Source organism: Tiliqua scincoides, chromosome 5 (assembly GCF_035046505.1).
Source record: "Tiliqua scincoides isolate rTilSci1 chromosome 5, rTilSci1.hap2, whole genome shotgun sequence".
In the NCBI taxonomy this organism is placed as follows: Eukaryota; Metazoa; Chordata; class Lepidosauria; order Squamata; family Scincidae; genus Tiliqua; species Tiliqua scincoides.
Window position 1 is genome coordinate 17,247,275 of NC_089825.1, and position 15,244 is coordinate 17,262,518.

Here is a 15,244-nt window from a genome sequence, read left to right on the forward strand (position 1 = left end):
CATCTTAGGATTGGGCTGCCAGAGTATGTTTGTTTTAACACAGTATATTACATACACATGTCAGAGCTAGAACTATGCACAAATGTTCAGGCTGACCTGGTGTTAGAGGGGGGGGGGCTTCTAACTGGGGGGGACGGACGATGACCTGGTTAGAATGAATGCTATCAACTACATTTAGTTATGCAGTTCAGAAGTGGAAAATACGTATGTAGTTTTGGATCATCACAAAATTCACCTGACATTGCAGACATTTGCATAGGAGTGATGATACTCACTTTATATTAAAGCTTTGAAGCACTAAATGGGCAAGAGCTCTAGACCACCTATTACTACAGAAGAAAAGAAATATGCAATGAAGAAAGTAAAACATACAACTTTTTTTGCTTCAATGTATAACAAAGTTTAAATATTTAAAAAAGATTCTATGTAATAGAATCATGTGTGTTACAGAAAAGCTATTGTGGTTGCCAAAAGTACAATAGATGGGTAATTTTTATAATTGGCCAAATTTTGGAAACCCCCCTCCCCCCCCAAAAGACATCAGGAATTTGAAATGCTTAAGAGATGAAATGGTTTCAGAAGAACAACAGTATAGACAAGGCCAATACAAATGGTCAGAAATAAATTTTCTGAGATATGTTAGCAAACAAAGACACAGAATGGCAGACACTCAAGTTAAAAAAAAAAATCTATATAAATAAGTGTTGTGGAGGTTAAATCAGTGTTAATCCCGGAAGAATTTACAAGGTTGCCTTTAAATACACTTGGAATATTTTTGACAAAAGGAATGCTTAAAAAGAGGACAAAAATAGCTCTGCATGGTTATACAAGTGGTTTTGACATGGAATCATCATCTTACGAAATTAAATGTGTGCAGTCTAAGCAGCCAAGCACATGGAGAAACAGCCCAGTCCTACAAGCCTCAGTGCCAAGATCTGGTATAAGGCTCTCAGGCATTGACTCAGCCATTCCAGCTGTGGTAGTGACACAAGGACTTGACCCCTGGATAGAGATGGTGTTTCTCTAGCCCACTACTGTGCCAGCCAACTAAGCCACAGCGGGCAGGGCCATGTCCTCTGATATAGCTTATTATGGTGCTTTGAAGACAGGTAAAAAGCACCCAAATTTAAGAGTAAAGGACGAGATGTGGTTCCCTGGCAGAACCGGAGAAGAACCAACTGACTCTGCATTGCTTTGACTTACCCTGGTTCCAGTGCAATCAAGCCATTCCATAGGGGCAGGGCACAAAATCTTATGCCACACTTAACTTTTTGATTATTGGTGGCATACTAGAAGACCACCCTGTAACATTTTCAGCTGTGATTTTATCCAGACGCAGCAATCCAACTGATAAGAAAAACTAGAACTTAAGCCTGTGTAAATACATACTTTATAGAGAGAGATATATACATATGCACATATTACACACATACCTCTTTTGACAACAACAGAAAGTGCCAGTTGAGGGCCAGGGAAGACTGTGAAATGTGCACTAAGATATACAATTGCAGCCTTCTTGGCTAGCTTCTCCGTAAGGCCTGTCTCCATAAAAACAGACAGATGCATCTTTCAACCTGCCATTGGATAGCAATAGGGAATACAGTAGAAAAATAGATCACTTTTTTTTTTAAAAGCTAGCTTCATTTGAAGGATCTAAGAGATTTAACTTGCAATTCTAACTAGCATATAATGTTTAGACTAAGCTATGAAAAGAAAATGTAGAAAAAAATACCATTATGTAATACTGAGTGCAAAACAGGAGCCTAGGAGGTGCTGATATCAGGGAGTTGGTAGTAGTTATGTAGGCTGTAGTTATGTAGCATACAACACCTTGGCTCTGTGTGTGAGTTAGTGTTTGCTTTTATTTTCTTTGCATGTGGCAAGGAAGAACATTAAAAAACCAAACCCCTTCAAACTCTGGAAGTCCCTGCTGACTTCACAGCCCGTCAATCAGCCTCCCTTCCCGTTGGCCTGCGTTCACTGGAGCTGAAAAGGCGCAGGCAGCAGCCGTCCCCCTGCCTGCTTTATGGCCAAAGTTAAACAAAGCTTAGGGTTCAGAGGTTCAGCTTAAAAATCTGCATTCTTTCAAAAATCATTTTGCTAATCTCCCCTGTTTACATGTTGCACAGAGGAATAAGCCCACCCCAGTGCCCCTCCCGTCTTCATCCTGTTTACCACCCTGCCTGCACACTGTTCAGCAGAGACTTTAAAATGACCAATCCATGCCAAGGGGAAGCATTAAGTCTTAATGCTACAAAAAACAGATGGTTCCAAAGTGAGAGATTTCTGCCTCCCTCCCTGCCTTCTTTCATGCAAGCTCCAAAAAGCACAGGAATACGAAATACATATTTCCCAACTGGCAGAGAAGGCGGCTTTGCCAGTACACCCTAAAGAGTGACGCTTAAAGCTATTTCCATGTGTTGGAGGAACTCAACCCATAATGTTCCACTGCAGATAGAAATCTCTTGAGACGCAAGTCTTTTCGTATCACACCCTTTCCACTCTGGTGGGATCATATGTATCTGTAAAATAGGAAAGGCAGCCGTTAGCATTAGTACAACTCATTTATGATGTCATTTCCCTCACTCACTGAATTCCAGTTGTTCAGTTACGCTCGTGTAGGTCCCTTTGATTTCAATGGTAATGCACTGGTAACTGTGCAGAACTGAAGCTTCACAGAGCAGTTTTCACATTCAGGATGCTCCTGCTAAATGATGGTACTTCCTGCCCTCAGCAGCCACCATGAATGCTAACTCTGGTCCTCTGGATGAACGAGTTTGTTATCCCTGATGTGGGACCATGTCACACAAACTGGGCTATCACATGATAACTTCTCTTATTACAGGAGAAATGTGATCCTGCGAAAAAGTGCCATGAAATACAAGCAATGGTTCTGCCACACAAATACAGAGAGATGTAGAATGCATGTAGGACAGAAGATCCTGGCTCAGTTACCTCTGATGAACCAAGACCTGGAATGACAGAGGTATCTTGGGCCTGTACAGCCTGCCAGTGGGGCTGTTAGGAGAGACCCAACAAGTGGTCTGTAACTAGTTTGTGCCTGCATTCCAGCTCACTCTTGCAGTTGGATAGAGAAAATAATCCAAGTCAGCTGGTCCAAGAGAACGAAATGCAAAACGGCTAATGGGCAGACAACTCAGAAACTTCCCTTCCCACTTTTTCCTGTAGGAGGAAATCACCGATTCTCTCAGTTACTTCCGGTGAGTCACTCATTTGAAGTTCCAGCTAATCCAGGCACCTTTCTGCAATACAATTCCTGTTTGTAGTGCAGATTTGTTCTAAGTGAGGCAAGAAGTGACTCTGCCACCCACCAGCTCATTCTGTCTCATTCTCTTGGACCAGTGGGGGAAACGGTCCTGCCCATTTCAGATTCCAGGCTAGTAAGCAAGAGCGTTCTGGAGGTTTTCATTTTTCAGAGAAATTCCTTTGTGTAAGGCAGGGACCTTTAAGTCTAGAACTATCCTGGACAGACCTGCTGATCTTACAGTGTTATGTAGCACAACATACCATCAGGTGGTCCAGCATTGTTCACCTTCATGTTATTATTCCTTCATAGTATTCACCTCAAGAACACTGAATCTTAAATTAGATTCTTATCTGCATACATAACGAATCTGCTCAAATCCACTCCTGCATCAGATGACTCATCAGGAGTTTGCCAGCTACAAACTCTTAGCAAAACTCTTAGCAAACTCTTAGCAAAACTCGTAAGAGGAAATATTAACAGGCCTCATCACTGGAGAAAAAGAAGCCTTGATATTTCTTTGGTTTGACCAGTTAGGAAAGCAGCACAATCCTTGGTATGTCTACTCAGAAGTAAGCCCCACCAAGTTCTGTCTTGCTGAAAAGCCACAAGAAGAATACTATGCTTATTTATACAGACTGTGGTCCTGGGGAATTCACCAGATCTTCTGAGTGTACTTCTTTTCTGCTGCCCTGATTGGAAGGCAAGTTGTATAGGATAAGTGTATAGGATTGCAAGTAGATATATAGGATTGCAGCCTCAGTGAAAAGAACCAAGGCCTTACGACTTGCCTTCCAATCAGGGTAGCAGAACAGAAGTGCACTCAGAAGATCTGGTGAATTCCCCAAGACCACAGTCTATGTAAATAAGCGTGGTCTTCTCCATGTGGCTTTTCAGCAAGACAGACTCTCTCATTTTAAAATTATAGGTGCTTTTTATAGTCACTTAAGAAGTTGCCAAACATCTTTGAAGCAGGGGCACTACTTATGGGGGGCTCGGGCTCCACGTTTCAGATTGCAAGTGATTATTCCTCCGCTACATCTATATAACCCAGCTATTACGAGGCATTAAACAAAATTAAACACAATAAATGACCTCAAAAGACACTGCTCTTTGGCAGGCCTTTGACCTTTGCTTTAAACTTTCCCTCCCTCCTGCCACTCAAACCTCTCATCACTGCTCAAAAACAAAATGGAAGCTCTATTTTAAGCAAAGGAGGCTTCATTATTTAAAATGGGTGTCATATTATGGCTTTGTATACAGAAGGGCTCACATGGAAAGAAAATAGGCTTTTAGGTGGCACCAGTTCTCTCAAGTCTTCTAGGACAACCTACATTTTACATTTTCTGGATGTAGCTGTACATTTAAAAGGCCAGATATATAACCATGTTGTTTTAAACATTCTTCCCTCAAATCAGCATGGAACTGCTATGGTTGAATACCAGTTGCAAGGGAGAAGTATGCCCTGATCTTCCACAACTGTGAGCTTCCCAGGGGCACCTTGTTGGGCCTCTATGAAAAACACAATGCTGAACCAGATCCAGTCAGACTTCCCTTATATTCTTATGTAACCTCCGTAAGATTAGGAGGGGGCAGCCTTGTAACAATCACTTTAGCAAAGGGCTTCCTCTTTGATGGAAGGTGGAGTTCTCAAGTAGTCTAAGAAAACAAAAAAGCCTAGGTATTGCTCTCTCCCCTCCACCCTTGCATCTTTCGTTCTCTCTAAAAATTAGCCCAGATGGATTTTCCCTTTGGCTTGTGTGCTCTGATATGGTTTCTTTCGTCATGTAACTTCGGTAAGAAACCTTATGTATGGACGAAGGACCTTTTTTTTTTGTGCCTGCATGTAGGACACTGGCACTCCAAACAAACCTACCCAAGACCTCTACAATTCACTGAGTGGCCTTTTTCTATTCCAGCAGTTGACTGATGAGTAGCAGCTGTAGACTATGTGCCTAAAAGGGAAACAGGAAAAGAGCTCTTCCCTTTGGGGGTCCCGTCAGAGGAAGTGAATACTCATCTCCTGTCTACGCACCAAATATACAAGCCCTGTGGAAATTTAGATCTTACCTAAGCAAAACAAATCTCTTCCAGGTTTCTTCTCACTCAGGTTGTCCAAGAGCCCATTTTCAGCCAACGAGATGATGCGCTTGAAAACAGAACTCCCATGTGACAGTCTGCGGGGCGGATCACTGCCACCAAAGGGAGTATCACTTCCTTTTTCTTCAGATCCCTTTGAATGTTTGTCCTCATCTTGGTCCTCACTGGAATCCGCATTTTTGATGCTGAGACGTCTCATTCGAGAAACAGAATCAACCTCTTTCATTCTCACCAAGCGATCCATGGCAGCTCGGCTAGGGGGAGATGCAAGTTTGCCTTGCAAGGTCTCAATCACTTTTGAAGTACTTCTGCCTCTTTTCTCCACACTGGGGAGAACCGTGTTTCTTTCAGCAGGTGGTAACACAGTAGACTCAAGAGAAAAAGTCTGGTCTCTTTGTCTACCAAGACCTTTATGGTGCATGACATTTTGAGCACCACACACAGTTTCTTGGCCAGCATCCTGGTCTTCAACAGACCCCGACAAGACATTTCTGTCTCCAACAAAGAGGGAGCTTTCTGTCCAGCCACACTTCCGCCTTCCCTCATAAGACATTGCCTTTGTTTCCATCCTGCCACCATGAACCTTCTCAGCGACCCGTTCAAAGCTCTGGAGAAGGTTCTCAGAGTGAGCGTGTTCATTTGGAAAAGTTCTGTTATTGGGCATGAGGGACTCCACAGCTACATCTATGCCCAGAATCCTGGCTGCTCTTGCCTGAAGTGATTCATTGGGGGGAATTTCAGGGTCTATAGGCTTTCCATTGCAATCAAGTTGGAGTGCACCAGGCCCTTGATCATCACCATCAAGCCCTACAGATCTCAAATCTGGCTCAGAGAGACCTTGATTCCTATTTGTTAAAGACAAACGTACTAGAGATCCTCTTTCTAAAGCTAGGTTATTCCTGGGTGCTGCATTTATCTTCATCCTATCAAAATCTACTATATTGTCTCTGTGATTTTTAACTTTGTTTTCTTCCCTGAAGAGGATGCTGTTGAAGGGATTGTAGTGATTCTCATCATCACAGCTACTCACTAGAACTTTCTTGACTGGACTACCTGCTTGCTTTATTGTCCTTTTTCCAGCTTCCTGTTTTCTTTGTTCTGCAACAACATATCCATCGACTGACCTCACCATCACACCCATCTCTTTGGCCTTCAAACTGCTTTGTGGATGGGTAAAAAAGTCACTAGGTATGACCCGTGCACTTGAACTGTCAGACACACTTAAACTTTCAGATTTGCTTTTCTCTCTTCCCTGTTTACCCACAGGAGTGACTGGCATCACCATTTCTGACTGCATGCCAGGCCTGCTATGGTACTGGGTTGGTCCCGTAGTCTTACGATTCCCACTCCCTTTTGTTCCTTCCTTTTCCTCATCTCTCTCCTGCTTGCTCTCATTTTCTACACCATTTTCACTACTTTCTTCCTGTTCTTGAAGCTCCTTGTTAAAACTTTCTAGTTCACTTATTATATCCCAAGGACGACGGCCAACAGGTTTCAAGAGGAACTGTCCAAACAGCTCCTTACTGCTGCAAGGGACACCCCCTTCCTCCCCGAGGACAGAACTAGTTTCCCTTTCTTGCCCAGAAAGGCCTGTGCATGGCAGGTTCTGACTTGCCTTTCCACTAAGCGTTGCAGTTCGATAACACACGCCATTACCAGATTTATCGAGATAGCACTGACTTTTCACAAAGGATGCAGCCTGCCTACATTTTCTGTCATCAGCAGGCAACATGGTCAGTGCTGAATCTTCAGCAGAAGTTGCATCTCTTAACACTTGGGATGTTGCCATCTTACTTGGTCCACTGGGTTCTAAGCTACGGACAAGCCGCAACACTTTGGGCTCCTCTGTGAAGCTGGTCTGTGTTTGCTGATCCTTGTACTGGTCACCTGGCCAGGAGCCAGAGTACTGGAGCTCCTTGTGCTTTGCAGGCTGCTGGAATCTGAGGTCATTTGTTTGTTTGAACTCCGGTCTCTGCAACTCTTGTTTTTGCAACTCGTTCCTGTTGGTCATGCTTCCTGTTAGGGCTTGGAGCTCCAAGTCTGTGGAAGAGGTACTTAGGAGGCTTTGTTCCTGCAGAACCCCACTGTTATCAAGCCCATTCTTCGCAGCGGCTCCCTGTGTTAAGTTGTTGTTTCTATCAGTATCTGGTAGGTTCAGTTCAAATTTAACTGGGATGGAGACCAAGCAAAATATCGTCTCGTTCATTTTTTTCTTTGAACTCCTCTTGTTCTGGACCTCAGTTCCAGGTTCAAATGTTTTCACTTTAGTCACGGTCTCGCAGAATGGCTCTGTCTGTGGGCTTGTTGCAGATAGCCTGCCTTTGGGGCATCTGTGGCTCTGGTCATTACCTGCATCATAAACATCTCTTTGGATGGATGAGGTACAATTGTCCTTCTCTACACTGGACTCTGCTAACCATCTGCTGCTATGTGCAGAGCTACCAAGGACTGGATCACGTTTCACAGCTGCATTTCTCAAGTCAGACATATCAAAAAAGGCACTTTTGTATTCTAGTTCCAGAGCACTCTCTGGGAAGGCAGAGGAGTTCACCCTGTTTGCATCCCCAGTGATTCTGTCATCCTCCTTGAGATCATCTGGGGGTGCTATTTTAATATGCCGTATTCGAGGGTCATCAAAAGGAATGTACTGGACAGATGACAGAAAGCCCTCTCCATATCTAGAATAACTTCTCTTGTCACAAGGAAATTGTTCATCTTTACAGGGCTCAGCCCCAATCCCAAAGGTACCAGGTGAGGCCTGGTAACCAGGAACGGTTCTCTCTAGTGGACTCTGCATACCATTATTAAAGCACACATCATACTCAGGCACTTCACTGGGCAAATGCTGATTCATGCTTTGCTGAGCTGGAGATTTATAACATGGAGGAGGTATGTACAAAGGGGGCTCCAGACCAGAGTCTTGAATGGAAGTATCCTGAGTCTGCTCATTAGCTTTGGTCAAATACGAGATGGCTTCATCTTTTCGCTGGTCATCCTGAAGCAAGCTGGTTTCCGGCGTTCCCCTGGTCTGTTGATGAAGCTCGTACGATGGAGGTTTAAGGGGTCTCCCATACTTGGGCTTGGGCAAAGGAAGGAAGTGGGCCGATAGGTCAGAATGTCTGGATGTTTCCAGGGCTAAGCCGGTCTGCGGACAAGATGATGTTTTAGTTCCACTGAGTGAGGGTTTACTGTTGACCAGAGAAGGCATTTCAACAAACCTCAGGCTCTCTGGTGAAAGAACTCTTGGCAAAGACTGTGATTTCCCCTTGGCATGGGAGGCAACAGCCGCATCTCCTTGTCTCACCGAATACATATCTTCAAGAAGCCTACCTCTATCAGCCTCAGATGTAAATCCTCCAAATTTGACTGGCTGGTGCAAATGTTCAGATCTTAAGCTTTGTGACCTGTAATCACCAGATTTCCAGTTTTCCTGCACCCCAGTCCTCCGTACACTCTTTATCCCGCCTCCTACCTCCCACTGACTTTCTTTATCATGCCCATATGAGGCATAGGGCACTGCTGTGTCTTTCATTTCAGAGCCTCTTTGGTCAGTATGACTGAACAATATACTAAAATCTTGACCTCTTCTTCTCCAGTAGGCAAGATCTTTATCCTGCTTGGGACGTGATGACCAGCTTAAAGGTGGTTGGGTATAAAACCTGCAAAAGAGAGAATGACTCACTGAAGAGGGTCATATTAACACACACAATTAGCTTTTCTCCGTAATGAAGCATATTATTAGAGACTCTGATAGTGAAGTAACAGCACCCAGCTTATTTCCCACCCAAACATCACCATTCTGTGTATGTCTGCTCAGAAGTAAGTCCCACTGTATTCAGTGGCACTTACTCCCTGGAAAGTGTGCATAGAATTGAAGTATAAGAGCCAAGCTGCACATTTCATTAGATTCACACTTTGGCCCAGCGTGTCTTTAAAAAAAAATTACATAGCAGCTACCAGGGTGATCAGAATTAGAAATGGGATCACAGCACGCAGGAAAGGTATATTGAATTCTTTCTTACTGTGCCAATGGCATGGAAAAAGAAGTACTTGATGTGGACATCTGCACTAGTTAAACATGTATAATGTGTGAAGCAGCTCTTTCTGAGAAATGCATATGTTATGAAAGGTTCCAGGAGAAGGCAGGCTAACCAAGGAAAGTAGTGTCTAGTGATTAGCACCCACAGATCCTTCCTACTCTTCACTTTCCCTTTTTACTGGGTCAGCAACTGAACTAGAAGGGAAATTCTATTCACTGCCACCATCCCAGTCTACAGAGACCAGGCAGACGGTGTGGGAAACAAAATTTCTTTCAGGAGATCACATGACCCATGTGTTCTTATTAAATAATAAAAAAACAGTAGTACCTGCAAGCAATCAGATGAGACAACCCACTACATTATCTGTGAACATGGACTGGGCAGGCAAGTAGTCAAAACTTAACTGGTTTATTAAAAATCCAAAAGAAAAGAATTAAGCACAGTGGGAAAGGGGGGGGGAATTGGAAAAAGTACAAGGAGGCCAATGTAAAATGCCTGAACTTGGTTGGATGGACACACACACAAAAAAAGGCTTCACCAAACTGGATACAATACAGGGATGTGTGGTTAGGGAAGGCTGACCTTCACCTGCGTTCCTGGACCTCAGCTTCTGGACACGTCCGAAGATGTTCTCCAGTTGTATCCGGGAGCATTTCTGAGGCCTGCAGAGGCTGCACACAGCCTTTACAGGACTCAGAAAGCCCCCCAAAGGTGTTTAATGGTGAAACCCTTCTGGTTTTCAGCAAAATCTGGAAATGCCCTTTAAACACTTCCGGGCCCACAGAAGTTGTGCATGGCCACTGAAGGCCTCAAAAAGGCTCCAGATGCAAGTGGAACAAGGTTCCAGTTGCGTTCAGAGGTCTAAAGACCCACAAATGCTACATCACTTCTGGGTCACTGGACTTTGTGATGCTCTGCGCCTCACTGATACAGAATGTCGCCACATAGTCCCGATATGATAACTAGTAATTCAGAGCAAATTACTTAATTTGCCCGGCGCTGCTCAAGAGCAAAGCACACAAACCTCCAAAGCCTAGCTAAATCATAAAGTTTGCAGGCTGACTTGGAGTGAAAAGAGCAAACAAAACAAAATTAACTCCCAAAACGCATCTAATTAGAAATACAGTCTCTATTGCTAGCTACTTACATTGTGCCAGGAATCCTGGTCCCTGCACTTACTGGAAAGTAAGCTGGTTTGTCTTCCGAGAACCAACACTAGATTTCAAGGGGGAAACACACACAAAAATCCCTGGGCCTGAACTTAAGCAACCGTCACAGAGTGACCTGCCTAGATTTTAGGACCCCATCTGGCCATTCCATCCTACCCCTTTACCTAGACAGACTGGTCTGGATGCCCAATTTGTAGGTACATGTCAATCTTGGTAGAACGGCTTGAATCTACATGGCTCTAGTGGGGTATCATTTTATGCAGAGGACCAAGACTGTTGCAGGCCTTAGCGGTTTTTAAGCTGCGTACCTGCACAGCCATGCCTGGAGAGTCCAAATTGAAGTCTTCAAAAATAATGAAAATTAGGCAAAATATAGGGGGAAGAAACAGGGAATTCATCACACCATACAAACTTCTATAGGAAAATTGTCTACTCTCCACAGCACATCAAGATGGACTATTTACGCTTCTGCAAAGAGGGTCAAATATGTAACTGTCATGAGCATAAACCAAACAAAAAGATCAGATTTGACAGGGGTATGACAAGAATGTAGATAAAATGGAAGAATTTGCTTCTCTTTCCCTCAAATCTGATATGCAGCTTGTTCTCAGATAAGAAAAAATTGGAGGGGGAAAACCAAAGACCCGCCCCCTTAAAAATGAAGAGCTCCCAAAACTGCACATAGCCCCTGTGCCAGTAATCCACAGTCTAAGCATAGTTCAATCATTTCCACTTACGCACATGGATTCATCCCATCAAGAAAAACTGTTTGGAACAAACTGGGGCAATATCTCTATTTCAATCAGAAAGACTAAAATAAATCCAGGCAAAATGTTCAGCTTGGAAAATTATTTCCTTTTGGTTATCGGAAATAAGAGAGGGTCCAAATACAAGATTAGCACAGACAATGCACATCAAGTTGTGTAGGAGGACAAAGTTCCTTACAGTTCGGGCCAGAGGCAACCTGGCTTCCTACATGTACTGTTTACAACTATCCATATTTTGAAACTATCAAGTTTGGGCCACTTCCAGTGTTGGCAAAAAAGGCAACACCCGGAAGATGTAATAAAGTAGGCCAAACAAAGCAGACACAGGTGACTGTTTCCATTTTGCGTGACCTACAGCTGGACCCAATGAAATGGGCAGGTGTAACAAAAACTGCGATTCACCACAGTCACAAGGACAATCTACCAAGGTCGCACTCAGTCAAGAGATGGATCTATTTATACACCCGAATTGAGGGCCCAACCTATCCAACATTCTAGTGCCGGTGCAGCCACAATTCAGTCCTGAGAAAAGGGAACAAACATTCCCTTACCTGGAGGAGACCCTCCACGGCTGCACCCCACCACAGAATGCTGTACATGCCTCATTGGTGCTAGGAAGTTGAATAGGATTTGGCCCTTAGACTTTTAGAATGCAGTCTAACTTACCCGAGGGAAACCCCAGTGAACTCAGTGGGACTTCTGCATGAGCATGCATAGGATTGAACTGTTAAAGTACCTCACATACAGAAGTAGCAAAGGGAAAAGGAAACCATGTTTGCTTTTGTTTTTGATTGAGGACCACCTGTACTTTCTGCATTGTCTTAAAATAATCTAAGCCTTTTCCGTTTGCTCGTGTTTAGCTAACAGACGGCTGCAAGAACACGATTACAGACTCTCCACCTCTAAACACACAATCCTTCCTGTCTAATTAGTTCCAGCTGAAAAGTGTACATGGAATAAGCTGCAGGGCAGTGCCACTGCAGCAGTTTTCTGAAATGACATCAAGGCCTTCCATGGGGCTGGATGGAGTGGGTCTAATGAGATCTTTCAGGTACCATGTCATATTTGCATCGGTGAACACTCCTGAGGAATACGGAACTCTCTACAGAACACCCAAAGAGATTCTTTGGAAGTTACTCAACTCATTTACAATGAAGTGCTGGATTCCAATTCAGACTCCTGTTCCTAGCAAAATTGTGGTGATATCTCTTTGCTCTTGCTTCAAAATATCACAGCTCTTGTTCTGCCATCTTTCCATAAGAATATTTGTAACTCTCAATATCGTAGCAAATGCATTTAATCACCCTGATGCTGTGATTGATTGAATCACAAAAAGTTCTGTGCCCTTGAACAAAGGGGCACAACTAAAACTACTTTAGAGACTCATTGTTAATGTTGCTGTATGCCATTATCCAGAACAGCATTTCTCAATGTTTGTCCTCAACTGTACCACTTTGCATGATCCACCCAATGGAAATACCACCAGAAGTAACTGGCAATGATGTCATCACTAGTTACTTTGAGATTGGGAGGCCAAACACAACACGACAAACACCAGTAAAAGGCTCAGGGTGGACAAGAGGGCATTTTTGAGTGCACAAAAAGTGCAAACTGAACCTCTGCCTGCCAAGCCAAGCCTCCTAGTGCTGCTTGTCACATTGCATCACTACTCTCGCTGCCAGGTGGAGGGGGTCTGGGTGTGCCTCGAGTACCACCTGACACCATCTCACCATACGTGGACCACTGGTTGAGAAACACCCGTCTAGAACTCTAGACATCCAAAAGTGAATTATCAATTTGCCCCTGTTCTTTAGTCCCAATTGACTCTTACTCCTTTCTCTTTGCAGATATCCATCCTCCAACTTTGATAAGCCAATTTAGGAAAGTAATTCTCTTCCTTAAAAAAAAATCCTTAAAATATTATTTTTACTGAGATATAATGATTTCACTTGTTAACAGACTGATTAATTAAAAGGTACTCTTTCTGAAGTCTGTCTTTCTCAGGTATAGTTTAACACAAAATATAGGCAGAAGATGGCATTATCAGCAAAACACAATATATACTTGGCATTGTTCATAAAGGCAAAAGTGAGAATATGGTCACAAGCAGAACAAAACAACATTTGCAACAAGAACTAAGGGGCTAGACTTAGATAGGCCTAGCAAAATAAAGAAGATGCATAAAACTTACCCTCCTTCTGAAGCATGGGTATTGGCCAAACCCTGGACGTCTTTGTGATAAATGGGACTCAGTTGCCTTCCTTGGAGGACGTGGCTATTTTCATTGTCATTTAGGTAGCTTTTGATCCCTGTTGTTTTGCTCTCAACATAGGCTCCAGAGTTGGTCGGAAAGCCATTCACTGTTCCATGTGTGGCTCTCCTATCTGCAGTTTCATGGTGGAATCTATCACATCTGTTATCATACAGATTGGTGGGATTTTTGGACAATTTGTATCCATGAGAAATCAGGAGGTCTTCTACACTGAACATGTTGCACTGGCTTCATTCACTTGGGTTCCCCTGGATGTTCTTTTGAGCTGGGTCCATCACTGGAAGAGGAGACAAAAGGACTTCATGAGTAAGGAAAGACCCATTTGTAGCCAACTTTAAAGCACCCACCAAATAACAAAGTTATAATCTGTGTGCATGCAGAGATTTCAACGAATCACTGCATTATAACTTAAAGAACATTGTTGAGGTAAAATGTGGTTTATGATATTTATTTTACTAATCCTTATAACTTCCCTGTGAGGGATGTTGTTCTGTTACATAATTCGTGAACTTGGGCTGGGAGCAAATAATCTCTACCAATATAATTTGCATGAGGTAGGATTTTCAACAATTTCAGTTTGAAAGGTATTTATTAGTAGAGAAATATAGTTGTCTTCAATAGTCTTGAGCTACAGGAGTGCTCCCTTATCTTTGGGGGTTCTGTTTCAGAACCCCCCCCCCCCATAGCTAAAACCAGGGATATGGGCAAATGTCCATCCTTGCAGTCTGGGGGGGCACGCCCTCCTCGGGAGACAAGGGGAGCTCTGGTTCCCTAGCCTCCAGAGGGGCTTCTGAACTTAGCAGAGGCCAAGGATGTCCGTCCCCAGCCTTTGCCGGGCTTAGATTGAGCTTTAGAGCTCAAAACATGTGACTTCCAGGTTCATGGAGAAACTGGAAGTGACATTATTAATGCCTTATAAGCAGAGCTCCCCTTGCCTCTGGAGAGGGCAAACAGGCGAGGCATGGGGGGGGCCTGGACCCAATTCCCAGATAACTGAATCTATGGTTATGGGACCCACGGAAATGGGGGCCCCCTGTATATAAAAGGCTGAGATTGAATATATTGAGTAGTTCTTCCTCTTGCATAGTTATAGAAACAACATTTAGATTTCAAAAGGCAAAACCCAGCAGCAACAATGCACTTGAATATCTCTAAAAGCACAATCCTATGACTACTTATTCACCACCTTTCAGAGCGCGATACCATAGTCTTTCGAGACTGAAGGTTGCCAACATGTATGACTACTTAGAAGTATCATTGAATTCAGTGGGGCTAACTTCCAGGACAGTGTGTATAGAACTGCAGCCTTAACCAACCACATCAACTGTCTCTCATAGTATGACTATTTTTTTAAGGTTCATGAATGCATAATGTGCCTTCCCCGTAGTAATGGTTTACTTGAAAGTGCAATAAAAATTTCTTAAATCACTGGCAAAACTGGGAAACATAAGTTACAAAATTCCTAAGAGCCAATCAAGCACTACGTTTTGCAGGAAGCCTCAGCGCGGCATGCAAGTGGCCCCTCCTCCAGCCGGTGGGAGCAAAACAGAGGCATTTGCCAGCCGATAAGTCAGCCAGCCAGCATTCACCTCTGTTCTGCACCCACCGCCACTACCAACTCAAATATTACT

The 15,244-nt window shown here is 43.5% G+C and overlaps 1 protein-coding gene across 2 annotated transcripts in view; it reads right to left on the minus strand.

Annotated features, from left to right (window-relative positions):
• Positions 1 to 246: 246 nt before the first annotated feature.
• JCAD (junctional cadherin 5 associated) overlaps positions 247 to 15,244 on the minus strand; it is a 64,059-nt gene continuing 49,061 nt past the window's right edge. For both annotated transcript variants that reach the window (XM_066627514.1, XM_066627513.1), the window contains exons 2-4: positions 13,533 to 13,890; positions 5,336 to 9,024; positions 247 to 2,522 (exon numbers count right to left, since the gene is read on the minus strand). In XM_066627514.1, coding sequence (XP_066483611.1) covers positions 2,488 to 2,522; positions 5,336 to 9,024; positions 13,533 to 13,831 — 4,023 coding nt within the window. In that variant the 5' untranslated portion in view covers positions 13,832 to 13,890 and the 3' untranslated portion in view covers positions 247 to 2,487. The remainder of the gene's footprint in view (positions 2,523 to 5,335; positions 9,025 to 13,532; positions 13,891 to 15,244) is intronic.